This window comes from Filicampus tigris, chromosome 7 (assembly GCF_054856515.1).
Source record: "Filicampus tigris isolate MCC_2025a chromosome 7, RoL_Ftig_1.0, whole genome shotgun sequence".
Taxonomy (NCBI): domain Eukaryota; kingdom Metazoa; phylum Chordata; class Actinopteri; order Syngnathiformes; family Syngnathidae; genus Filicampus; species Filicampus tigris.
Window position 1 is genome coordinate 5,371,472 of NC_141223.1, and position 13,571 is coordinate 5,385,042.

Consider the following 13,571-nt stretch of genomic DNA (forward strand, 5'->3'; position numbering starts at 1 on the left):
AGGGGCAATTTAGAGAGTCCAATCAACTTACCATGCATGTTTTTGGAATGTGGGAGGAAACCGGAGTACCCGGAGAAAACCCACACAGGCACGGGGAGAACATGCAAACTCCACACAGGGAGGCCGGAGCCGGGACCGAACCCACGACCTCTGAACTGTGAGGCGGACGTGCTAACCAGTCGACCACCGGATTTTCCATTATTTTCAAAATCCCTTGTGATTATTACCCAAAAATTCAATACAAATGAGACCCTTGGTTTTTTTATTTTTTACTGCACATTCAATCTGCCATTCAGTCTATTTTCTTTCTTCCTTCTCCTCTACTACATATTTCCGTGAGTCTCCTATGGGAAGGTGTCAAGATGATAAGCAGCAGAGAGTCTGGGAGAATCGGGCAGGAAGCAAATAGACGGGAGGCGGTCTTGGGGACTTTACATATGTATCGATGTATTTATGTATTTATTTATGATTCCATGATGCTTGTACGGGACATTATGGTTGAACAGCACACCACTGTATCCATCTATCATTTTGCCTTAGCACTTCAGGAGGTTTGTTTATGCCCGTTGCCTGGTGTATGGCTTTACAAGAAAGGAAAATTGTATTCTGCTTCTGTTATGACATTAGTGTGAGCCGGTGCTACACAGCAAGGGCTCCCATCTACCGGGCAGCAGTTGTGTGTGCGCGTGTGCGTTTTAACCCCCTCGGGGAGCAAGGAAAGAAAAAAGGCATAATGTGTTGTGTTGTCCACCCATCCATCATTTCTGTGCCATTCATCTTGTTCAGGGTCAGAGGTGAGCTAGAGCCTATTTCAGTTGAGCATGTGAGAGGCGGGGTACACCCTGGATCACAGTCAGACCTATATGGACAATGTAGTTCCATTAAAGCGGGGAGTCACCCCAAATATATTTTTTTCCAAGAATATGGCCTATGCAGGCCCACTAGTTGAAACAAGGCATTCTGTTAAATATTGCATTTGTGGAGTAAAAGTTAATCCACCAGTTTTTAGCCATCAGTTGGGGGCAGCTATTTTGTCACTTCTGTTGACTAATAATGACCCGTGTCAGTGGTAAATTGCCTCCCCTGCTCCCCCAAGTGGTGGGAGGTTGAATATACCCAAATAAATCCACATAACAGAAATGGCTCGTACACACCCCTTTTTTAACCATTTCAGGGGGCGGCCATTTTGTCACTTCTGTCAACTGAAAATGCCATCACAACTGCTCAGGGCTCAGGTAACGACCAATCACGGCTCACCTGTTTTCTGAAGCTGAGTAGTTGTGATGTCATTTTCAGTCGACAGAAGTGACAAAATGGCCGCCCCCGGAGATGGCTAAAAACGGGTGGATTTTGCTGCTTAACTCTTATTCCACAAACGCAACATTTATCAGAATGTTCAACTAGTGGGCCTGCATAAAACATATTCTTGAAAAAAAAATGTTTGGGTGGATTTCCATTTTAAAGATTGATTTAATAGGGTTTGGGGCACTTTACTGGTGATGAATCCGGTTCATGGGTCGATATGCAAGAAAATAATTGTGGTTATTACAGCTGTAGCAAGAATCAAAATTCTTTACACAAATATTCCATGCATGTTCTTTATTCAAATAAAGACATTAAAGACACAAAAATATTCTTGGCTCCACTCTCGGTGATGCTGATGAAACGCCTTGAAGTTGTGGGTTCATATGAAGCCCCATAAAACACTAACTTGTGTTTATCGTGTTGTTTCCATCATTAGGTACGAACATAAAATAGTTCCATCGTCAGAGGAGTGTAAGTATAAGTCACTTTCTCTCCGTCTTTGTACCTCGTCCTGAATCAGAAAATATTTATGTTTGTGTCATGTTCTCTGCTAATGAAAATGTTACATTTTCATGTGACCTGTACGTTTGCCTTTGTGCGTGTGCAAGGCATTGCTCATGCGTGATTGCTCTTGTCCGTATTCCATTCAAGTGCGGTCGCTTGATTGCGCGCTGCTTCTAAACGTGACACGTCGCATGTTTGGGTGATGTGCTGATGACGCCGTGAGTCACTCACTCACTCCCTTTATGATTTCAGAAAAATAAGATGAGTCATGAATGTGTGTTTGTACGCACTACAATGCACTATATGTACCTTTGCAAATACGTATCTATATGCATGAATTGCCCGTTTGCTGTTTATATTATGCATGGCCACGTGTACACACAATGTGTTGCCGTGCTTATCGGAATATTGCTATCTTAAATATTCCTTTCACCCTACGGCTGAGAAGTGACAATCAATGTGGTTGGCAATAGCTTACAGTACATAAACGGTGTATCATGTTTTTGTATTGAAAAAATGTGTTTGTAGATATTAATTGTCAAATCAAGTACAGCAACAGTGAGTTTGTAGCAATCTCACATGAACCTAAATTACATTTCATATTTATTCAGTTTGGCCGGGATTATGGATGCACCTTGGGATCGCCCATCCTCATGTGTGTGTGTATGCGCATTATTTTGTCAGTTGGGCAAGCAGAGTGAGGTCCTGCAGCGAAGGAATGTGCAGAAGATGGAGAAGGCAAATAAATTGGATTGAGACCAGCAGTGGAGCACAGGTACAAATCCAGATAACGTTTTTATCTGTTTCCTAACATCTATTTATCTGTTTTCAAAATGTAAAGTCACAAGGATGAAATGCATACAAATAAAGACATTGACGTATAATCCTCTCTGAATTATCCATGAATACTGCATGTAAACAAAACGCAAAGCCCTTTTCCCATAAAGCAGTACAATTTGATTAAAAAGTATGTGGAATTGTGGTTTTTACTATGTTGTGCCAAACTTGTGAATTCATTGGCAGGTTACAATGCTGTTGACAAAACTGATGCAGCTATCACCATCACAACAAAAGCCACATGAAAGTGATTTGACATGAACTGGAAACCTGATTTGCAGTATAATGCGTTATTTGTCATCCTCATTGTAGTTAATTAAGTTAAAGTTCGTAAGTATAAGACGTGTTAGTGATGTCATTAATGCGTGACTACGAATTACCTTTTGTAGGCGATAAACCACAGACGGAAAATTAAAAAAAAAAAAAAGGCTAATAGACAAACGGCGGATGGGTACCTCGGCGGCAGGCGATAAACGGACTGGGAAATTTTTGTAAAATGCCCAGCTCTGAATTTATCATTTCAGGGCCGGATATCAGATTGAAGTTACTAGTCCAGTTAACTGTGTGCTGCTGTTGTTGTCATTTTCCGTTGCAAAAACATACACAGTTGTGCTTTCTTGCTCTCTCTCGGGGAGTGACGACACGTACTGTATATGTGCCGAGTCACGGTTACAACTCGTGCCAAACACACAGACAAACACAAAAGGTGTCCTAGTACCAAGAGCACGCTCTTCCATTTGAACTTGCCGTGCCGTTCTACGGACATTCCGTGACAAGCACAGCAGTCCGATATCAAAGCAAGAAGCGAGCCCAACTATATCTAATCAAAACCTCTCGACCTCACACACCAGCTCAGGCTCTTTTCCCTGCCAGAGAGGAAATGTTCCGCATCCCTGGAGCTAGCTTCTTAATTTAGCCAGGAATAAGACCGCCTTTGGCCAGACGCCAATGGACCCTCCAACAGATGGCGATCGATCGGGAATGGGTTGTGGGTGAAGTCCCAGCCACCGGGCACTCGCCATCGCTGGCATGGGAAACTGCGATGATATCGTGTATATTTTTCAACATTAGTGCTCATTTGAGTTGTGCATTCTCTGGTCCCTCACCTCAGATCTGTCTGCCCTGCATAAAGCCCCTAATAACTTAGCTCTTAGTGTCATTGGGACGCATAAACCCCGCCAACATGATAAGGCGACCAGGGGACATGCAATATCCTGGTTAGAGCTGATCACAAACCTTTAATATTCCTCTAAATGTCCTCAGTAGTTGAAGTGTATTTTTAGATTCTTAAAATGTGTTTACCACTCACTTCCTCTCTCTTTCTTTCTTTCTCTTGCTCTGCAGAGCCTGAAGGTATAGTTCACCCTGACAAAGCCAATTAGTCAACAATAACAGCATTAAAACTTAATCGTTATGAGTCATTTCATACTTGGGGAACACACGCTGTTTTGAAATTCGAGTCTGCTTGAAAGTCTATTTATTATAATGTGTTATGTTCAACATTTTAACACCATACCATTTTTTTTAAAACCATGATGAAATTCATGAATGATTATAGAGCATTTCTTTTTGCAGCCAGTATGCTGATTTATTTGTATTAGGACTCCAACTGGCAGCAGAGCCAAAGTATTTGACCTATACAAACATTTAAAAGCCACTCTGAGTCTTGAGTTAAACGTGAATGAAAAGTTAACCGTAGGCTACTTCCAACTACAAAGTCAGTATCGTCAACTGACTAGTCGGAGCACAATGAATGCAATATTTTGTGTATGTTTTGTCTCCGTAGTTGCAGCCTGTACAAATCCACCTAAATAAGAAAACGCATGAGCGAAAATGAGGAAATGTGTCATGTTTACGTCTGAAGAATACACATTTTGAGACTGGCATAAATTTACAGTGAGGTGGGCATTTTACTGAATTTTGCTGGTCCATCATTCGTCATTCATCAGCGGCCTGGGTACCTTTTTGTGACACACTGAAATGTAATAGTAAGTTCGTCAGTCAGTCCGTCAGTTAGTCCGTCGGTCCGTTTTTTTTTTTTTTTGCTGTCAATTGTCAAATAACAACAAAAAGATTGACCCATTTTTCCATTTGAATCAAATTTGGGTCAACTACGACCCAGTTTGTAAGGGTTAAACTGAATATCAAGTAAATGCTCTAGCGGCTTTGCATATTTTGCAGCATTGCTCTCGCTCTCGACTGATGCTGAAGGTCGGTCTTGGAGATGGACAGCTCCAGAGGCTCATCAAGCGCCACTCATGACAAACATCCCCCCGGCGGCGTCGGAGCGCATGGCGACGTGAGCACATGTGTCACGCCGTCGTAGCCGGACTCGAGAGGCCCCTCGTGGCGAGCTGAGATTATCTGCCACTCAGGCACCGTCTCGCAGAGGAGCATCGAGGTCCGTTTGCGGGATGCGGGCTGCACAAAACATCCAGGCGGCTCTGGCTCTCGTCTGCATTCGGCGGCCGGATGCGCTCCGGAGCTGTTTTTGACCGCTTGCCTGTCTTCGCGCGTCCCCAACTCCTCCCCACCCTCCGTGTTTACGCTCTTATATGTCTTCTTTTGGGTCGTGCCGTTGCTCGTCAGTACCGCCGCTGTTTTTGGTCTAGCGGTGCGCCACTTTGAGCCAAGCCGCTGCGCAGTCAGCCCCCACCTCCTTCCCTCCCTTGCTCCCTTCCTCCCTCCTCGCCCCGCCGCGCGTTCTCGGCTGGCCGGACCCCGTCGCTCGTCCGACTGGGTCAGGGAGTGTCTGTGTCGTTTCACCAAAGGCCGTCTCCCTCGTCTCTCGTAAGCAAAGCAGGGTCAAGGCCGGCAGGAAGACTCTACCTGGCTCGCCTGCTGGGTGTTTTGCTTACGCGGTATGCTGACCGGCTCCTGCCGGCCCCAGGGACCAGCGGGACGGGGTGCTGTGGCTCTGTGACCGGGGCGAAGGAGGAGGACATCCCTGTCTTCAAGCGGAGACGGAGGTGCAGCTCCATAGTAGCCTCGGAGATGATGGCTCACAGTCAGAGCAACAGCAAGTCCCACCGCAGGACTTCGCTGCCTTGCATTCCGCGGGACCAGGTAAGACGTACGTGTGGGCTCTTTAAACTAACATGTTTGTGTGGTGGTGACCTTCCAGCCGCCGTGGGCCCATTTAGGCGCTACGCGGGCAGTGTCTTTACGCAAAGTGCCCCCACGGGACGTATTTAGCAGGCAATAACAATTAGTGCATTATCAGCAATGGCCGTCATGAGTCTTCACGGGCATCCATGTTTGGGGTTGCCACTTGCAGCGACTGTCGGCCTGCCTGCATGTTTACTTGCAGTCTGCTACTGCTGTTAGTGTGATCATCAGCATCCTGCTGAGCTCAGGGGCTCGGTTTGAGGATTCATGCGGATAGATAGTACAATTACTGTGGACATTACTGCTTTTTGTGTGTGTGTGTGTGTGTGTGTGTGCGTGTGTGTGTGTGTGTGTGCACAGAGGGCACAGTGGCACGTGTCAACTTATCATGTGCGTTGTCCCGATTCCCAAAGTGATGCATGTGTTCACAAACTTGACAAACTAAGAGCACATTTTCTCATAACAGCGTAGCGGTAAATAAACATTTGTTCTTGCCTTGTGTGTGGCGCTGGTTTTGGATTTCCTCAGTCAATTAGATATGACTCATATATTCCAGATTGACCGCTTGACTATCTGCTTGTTGTCTTCAAGTGTTGCATTTTAACGGTTGTATATTTATGTTAATGTTGAGGCTCAATTGATTGTGTTGAATCTTTCTGAACGACTGTATATGTCATGACTTGTTATCACAGCACTTATTCAAAACTCATATTCCTTCTGGGAAACATTCATTTGCTCAACATTTTTTTTCTATTAACTTAAGAACATTCTGTTATATACAGGCGTGCACATGATCGGTGCGCCGGTGTCCATGAGGACTGGAAATTGATTGTGCTCAGTTAAAGTCTGTCATCTGGCTTTTGCACACCTAGGGCCTCTCAGGAAAGTCCCCCCACACACATGTGACAAGTGCTTAGGCCGATATGTTGTCCCTTAGCGTGCCCTCATATTTCCTATCAGGTCCCATATACAGCAGGGAGTCAATCCTTTGCAGCTGGACCAATATAAGTGATGGCAAGCCCGGTGCTACATTATATGTACCCTGGCATCCCAGATGTTTGTTCTATAAATCCGTCTTTGAAAATCCAATAGAAACAATTTGGGAAAGGACAGGGAATTACCACAACAATTCGCAGGGCAATTGTGCTGATACTCCGATTTAAGGAGGATAATTTTGTGAGAGATGCTGGACTTCACTGGAGCCAGTGAGTCTTGGCTGTTTTTCGTCATATATGAGCATATCCAGGCCTTTGTGATGTATTCTGAAAAGGCCACATGTTGAATTAAAGAGAGTTGTCACATGCCCCTCTCTATTTAATTTAAAGCTCCACTATGTCAGGCATTGTTAAATGCAATACTATTCTTATGGAAAGAGTCTGCATTAAAACACTTGATGCTGAACTACTGCCCCACGTTTATGGTTGATGATCTACGGTTTGGGAGTGACAACTTGAAGCAAGTACGTTTAAATTTGTTGCTTAAATCATTTCCTCGCGAGGCTGAACATCTGCGTTAAAACTTTCTACGTACTGATTTGAATAGATGATGCAATTTTATCTCTGAAATGTGTTACTGAGGGTATTGGTGGTGGTGAAGGTAAGAGGTGGACCCATTTTCAGGAAGCAGGAGGAGCAAGGCAGTAGTGCAGGATGTACTCAAACAAAAAAAGAATGTATTTCTAAAAAACAAAAAGGCAAACAAAACTCTGGAAAAAACAAAATACCAAAATGACCAAAATTCAACAAAACAAGATCCAACAAAAATCACACAGCACTACAAGACGCAGAACTGCACTTCAACAGAACCACAAACAATGAACCACCGATGTCAGAAAAAAAACAAAAAAAAAACAGGCAAACTGACGAGACAACGAGGAACACCTGGACAAGTCACGAGTTGCTGAGGGAGATGATTGGAACTAAGACACAATGGACCGGGTTGTGAGTACAGCTGGAAACAAAAATGAGCAGGACAAGACATGAACCACCAGAAAACAAGACATAATATGAAACAAAATGAATTATAATCAAAACAATACTACATTTCATTTTTTCATTAGCTGGATAATCTACTAAACATTGCATCATTTCATTCAAATGTAAAATATAATGTTCTATAAAACTCCGTAACCGTGACCCAAAATGAGTGAGTGAACTGATTTGAGTGTTAGATAAACTGATTTGAGTGTTAGATAACGTATCCTCCAAGTCATTCACAATAGAAATGACTCAGAGGACAGTCGGCAAAGCAATGCGCTAACAGATATGCTAACAGTTAGCCGTGATTCTTCCACTACTGCTTTAACTTCTACTCCTTGTCTCTCGTTCATTTTTCCGTAGTGCTGCCCCTCTCACGTTTGACTAGGTGCTGCGCTAGACTTCTGGTTATGGGCGGAAGGCTCTTGTCAATGGAGGGATCGTTAAATGTGTGGTGCGCTTTGTTGGTCATTTCCAAGTATGTACACCACACAGTATACGAACATTAACAACCCACACGGTTCTTCTGTTTATATGCTCACATGAATGGTACCTCACATAAAAAAAAAAAATTTAAAAAAACGATTTAGAGGATAACAAAATTTGGTGCATATCAGGCTTTAGTTGCAGGCCTGCAGATAATGAAGCTCTCCAGAGTGCAGTTGTACCTGAGAGAAGCGAGATTTTCATCAAGCATTTCTGATGCAGTATTTATGAAGCCGGCTGGTGTAGCCTGCCAAGCCAGAGGCAAGACAGGCACTTAACTGGACTGGAATCAGGAACATACTGTATTTCCACTTCTTCTCTGACTTTTGTTATTGTTATTTTAATTGTTTTGCTGTTTGATGTATCGATTCAAACACATGGTCTTACTTTGAAGAGGAATGATGCCATGATGCTATTGAGTTGATTGATTTAAATGTTTTGACGTGTAGTAGTCCTCTCCTGCAACATTTCTGAACATAAACGTTCTGAGAATCTTCAGTCAATTGGCCAGTGACATTTGCAGAAGAAAAAGTCAGAATGGTACATAAAAGGAAAACTATAGCAAACTATGTTACTCTCTGAAATAACAGTTCTCTGAACAATACACTTATTATGAAGCAACTATGTCATAGTCGCGTTTTATAGGAAAGTTATATTGCCACTGTGAGATACCATTGAGACTACAGTACATTTAAGGCAACCAAAGGGAGAATAAAAAGGCTCACAAAGACACAAACAATAATTAGATATGCTTGATGAGATTCACTACACAACGCAAATGACATATGTATTCATTTACTTAGCTAGTAGGGGCATCGGTCAACAGACTTACATTAGGTCAAGATATTTCAACAGCCACATATCGCCAGATTTCATTTGGCAGAGAAAGAACAGGGCAGGATGGCAGAGGGAGTGCGGGGGGTGGGGGTGGGGGCGGGGGAATTGGGATATCTAACCCTAATCCAAGGATATACCCCATCTAGCTCAGCCAGTAAATGCAGGACACTCACACTAGGCACACAATCAATTTGGGTAGTGTTGACCCTTGAGTCTGTGTGGTTTGACTAGTTTAGGCACGTGTTTTCGAGCCTAACCTCGGTATATTTCCCCAGTTATAAGACGTTGGGACTTAATCAGCATGTTTGCTCATGCATGAGAACATAAAGGTCAATCAATGCGATCATTTGTTCCACCAGTTAATAATGGCAACCGCCACTTAAAAGCACGTCTTATAGTGGACTATTTGGAGGGTAGGTAGCTGTTTTTGTTTTAAAAGGAGAATCACATGAATACATTGTAAGTGCCTGTGTAAAAAAAAAAAAAAGAACTGCTATTCAGGTTCATCAATACTTTTGAGGTTGCGCAATCCAAAGAAAAAGCAGTATGACTCAGGAGAATTTTTTTTTTTTTTCCCTGAAATATTTGACCCTTTACAAATAGAGGCCAGATCTTGGATAAGGCAATGCTCTGTTGCATATCATAGTCATCATCACATCATTTGCAGTATCTGTGTCAGAGGGGGGGCTGGGAGGGAGGCAGGGAGGGAGACTTTCAAAAGATTTTAAAGCAAAGACATGCTCAGAAGTCTATTTGAGGGGAGGCCCACATTCTCTCTTTGACGCAAATGAATTTCCTGAGAGACACACAACCTGTTCTCGTTTCCAGGGCTTGCTGAGTTCATCAAGGCTTATTAGTGCTTCCTTAGGGACCGCTGAGAAAATTGGTCTTCATTTCAAATAAATACACAACATTTGGAGAGTTTAACTGCGCGATAGGAAGCCAACAACATTTGAATTAATGGAACAAACGCGGGATCTGCAGTCTTCTCTTGAATAATTTGATACATTCCTTCACTAGACATTGAAACGAGCAAATGGGCTGGAATTATACAAAACCTGAACATTCAAGGATCATCAATCACTCTTTTAAAGTACGACAGTCATTTCTCGCATGCTTTCCTCTAACTCTTCAAGAGGGAGGTATTTCTGAAATATTCATGATGCAATTCTTAAAAGAAGCAGAATGATACCAATAATGAGCTGTCAGACTTGCAGCTCGCATCAAAGAAACTTAGACACTGTCAAATATGCTGTCTGGAAAAAGACACCAAAAATATCAAAGCAGAAGCTATTACTTGATTTAAAATAAATAAATACAATAAAAAGACAAAATGGCCGCCACCCAGCGATGGCTAAAAATGAATGGATTAACTCTTATTCCACAAACGCAATATTTATCAGAATGCCCTGCTTGCGTAGAACATATTCTTGAAAAAACATGTTTGCGTTGACTTCCCCTTTTAATTGAATGTATTATTTTCCTTTTCACGGTAGTGGTTAGTGTAGTGGCTAACAAGTCTACCATACAGTTGAGATTGAGATTCTGGGTTGGCATGACTGACAACCAGTCTGGCGTTTATAGCGGCTTTTGCTCAAAGGCGATGGGCTCCAGCTCACCTGTCACCCTAATCATAACAAATGTTGTAGAAAATGAATGGCCGATTATCATCCCATTTTGCCGTCACTGGTGGGGTCATCACAAAAAGCATAGAAAAGGCACCTTGATCTAAAATCTGACAAGTATCGCTAAGGTCTCGTGAACCGTCGCACGTGATGACAGTTAGACCTCCAAGTTTTAGTTTGGTATGAGGCAAACATTGATTCGAACTCTAAATGTATGACTTTGGGGGACTCCCCTGTTGCCACTAAGTGCACACCGGCAATATCAACATGTTGGTGTTTTGATATGAGAGATCATTTTTAAAAAAACAGAAAATACTTTTCAGACAACAAGGATTTTATAAAATCATTTTTCATTAGGAATGAAAAATGTGCATTCGGCCTTCAAGCTGCGGTCAAACAGCAAAATGTGTTAGTGGCCAAACTCGCTCGATGGAACTTGTGCATGGCAGGGGAGAGATCTTGGACCGAGGGACGTTTAGGGGAAAGGCAAAGCGTTGAAAGATGGGGGAGGAAACGAGAGAGGGAGGGAAGTGGTCGGCTGCCAAGCACAGCAGAAGTGTTGACGGTCAAAGGACAGCGAGTCGCTCGTAGCGCTCAAACTAAACACGGCGCTCCGAGCCCTCGCGTGCACTCCGCTACGCAGCGCGCAAGCTAGTTTACCTCAATCGCGCATTGCCAGTCGGGGCTCGCGTTTTCGTTTATTTGTCACCGGGCGATGCGATCGTGGCTCCATGCCATCATGCTCGATGGGGAGAAGCGAAGGCCAGAGGGGGGGTGGAAAAATTAGCAAAAAAAGCGCTAAAGGAAGCAGCAAATACTTTTAACCTGGCCTGTATACATATGCAGACTCTCTCAAACATATAGTGGCTTCGCTTCCCTGCTGGCCGTCCAGATGAGGTTTTGGTGGCCCTGGACAAGGATTGCCTTGTTACTTACTCAATGATGTGTTTTAGCTCCAAAATATGCTCGGTGAGAGGCAAGCGGCTTTGGTCTGGTCACGTACGTGTTTAATCTACTGTAAATCCATCCATACAGCCATCTATACACCTTCTACTTAACAATCTCACAGTTCAAGTCAGTAAGGTAGCACTGTTCTATTCTTTGAATACACAGCATCAAGAGAATGTCACACAGTTGAGCACAGATGTCCGCACCCATTCTGATTCCTTGTCCGTTTGTGAATATTTGGTGTGTGTCGCTTTGCTTTACAGCGTTTGTTACTATTTGTATACCGAAGTTTTGTACTTTACTTCTTTGCGCCTTGCGTTTTTTTTTTTTTTTCTTATTGGTCTCCTCCCGGTTTTCCTTCACTCAGACTCGCTATTCTGCTCATCGCCTGGCCAAGTTTTACTGCGTATGATTGCTCCATTGCTTTGCCCCTGGAAGTTGTTTTGGACATTAAAATGATTTATAAAACCTGTTCTGTGCTCTGGGGTCCATCACACAAACTTCCAACCTACTGCATAACAGCAACACTTCTAACCACTGTTCTGCAAAGTGCACTGACTAATTGGAGAATTTTATTTTATTTTATTTTTTTATTATGGTTCAGTGCGAATCAGCTCATTTCGTCCTTCCTTCTTGGAGAGACGCGGTACTGTAAACTCACTCACAAGTAAACTCACAAGCAGACGTCAACTAAATATTTATTGCAATTGTGAGCAAGTGTTTCTACCGAGCGTCTTACTGAACACCGATAGCTATGTATCATAGAGGCCGTGCTTTGTGAATGTGTGTGTCTTTGTGTGTGTCTACTTCCTCGCAGCTTGCGCTCTGTCAACAATCTCCTGACCGCGTGTTTGTCTTGGATTGTCCAGTTTGCCTGTACATTACCCAATCAGATGATCAAAGATATAATTGCATCCCACGCATCTGGGAGTGCTTTTATTCCTCTTCCATTGTGGCTTACAATGCTCAAATGCGTGTCTCCCGCTCACAGATGCTGCAGGCACACATTGATGACGTGCTAGTGGTTATGTTGCCTTTGTAGAGAGACTGTTAGCTAGCCTGTGATGTCATATGTTGCATAGTAACCTTCCATGGAAGATCATCCTGTCGCGTTTTAAAAGAACACATTCATATTATTTTTACGTCAATATAAAGGGGCCTATTTTCGTGCTCAGCGAAAGTCTAGCACAAAGTGCGGTCTAACTGTGTGCGTGGGTGGAGTTTGGTTTCTTTTGGTGTTAGTTACAGTTAGCAACGCCCGTTTTCCGCATTGTGGGCGTGAACACGACCGTCTTGCTTCCCGGCCAATGGAGGCAGCTCCTCTCATTCCCATGCACAGGAGAGGCAGACGGTCTCATTGGAGTCCATGCGGGAGATTGATGCCCTCAGAGTACGTTTATAAGGAAGAAGCTCTCCACTTTCAGATGGTGTAAAGCTGACCAGGGCGGTCATAGATCACGGCTGTGAAGTGGGCACTTGGACACCGTCTTCCACCCCGATCATTTGTGTCTGTTCTACGTTCCGCTGCGGTTGTAAGGCAGTTTGGTGAGCTGGAAGCTCAGCGTTTTATCCACCTTAGTGCTCTGTGCTTCCAAGCCGGGGTGCGGGTGAGAGTTTTTGGGTTTCCGCAACGTCCGGTATGGCGTACGCGGATTTGGGCTTGGACTGCCCTCATTTTGGTGCAAATGAGGAACACTTGCGTGGATTGGCTGGGAAAAGTCTAACGCCCAATTGTACCGGCGCCAATTCTAGCAAAATCTGAGAAGGAAGAAAACTCCACCCACATATCGGCGGAAAAACAAGAAATTGACCGGCCACTGATCAGAGGCAGGAACGTTGCAAGCCACAGATCTGGACAAGGTTAGAAATAAAATTGTTGCAAATTGGCCTGTGTCGTTGTATAACCGAGAGCAGAGCCACCCCAGCGGCTTCAGGGGTAGAAAAG

General features: G+C 43.7%; 1 protein-coding gene across 6 annotated transcripts in view; it reads left to right on the forward strand.

Moving 5' to 3' along the window:
- The first annotated feature begins 1,647 nt into the window (after window positions 1-1,647).
- Window positions 1,648-13,571, forward strand: part of pde3a (phosphodiesterase 3A, cGMP-inhibited) — a 47,418-nt gene continuing 35,494 nt past the window's right edge. For 2 of the 6 annotated variants that reach the window (XM_086035965.1, XM_086035971.1), the window contains exons 1-3: window positions 1,648-1,776; window positions 2,494-2,584; window positions 4,828-5,712. In XM_086035965.1, the coding sequence (XP_085892091.1) occupies window positions 5,641-5,712 (72 nt within the window). In that variant the 5' untranslated portion in view covers window positions 1,648-1,776; window positions 2,494-2,584; window positions 4,828-5,640. Of the gene's footprint in view, window positions 1,777-2,471; window positions 2,585-3,577; window positions 4,548-4,827; window positions 5,713-6,727; window positions 7,214-13,571 lie in introns of those variants that run through there. The other 4 variants (XM_086035967.1, XM_086035966.1, XM_086035969.1 and 1 more) reach the window with 4 other exon arrangements.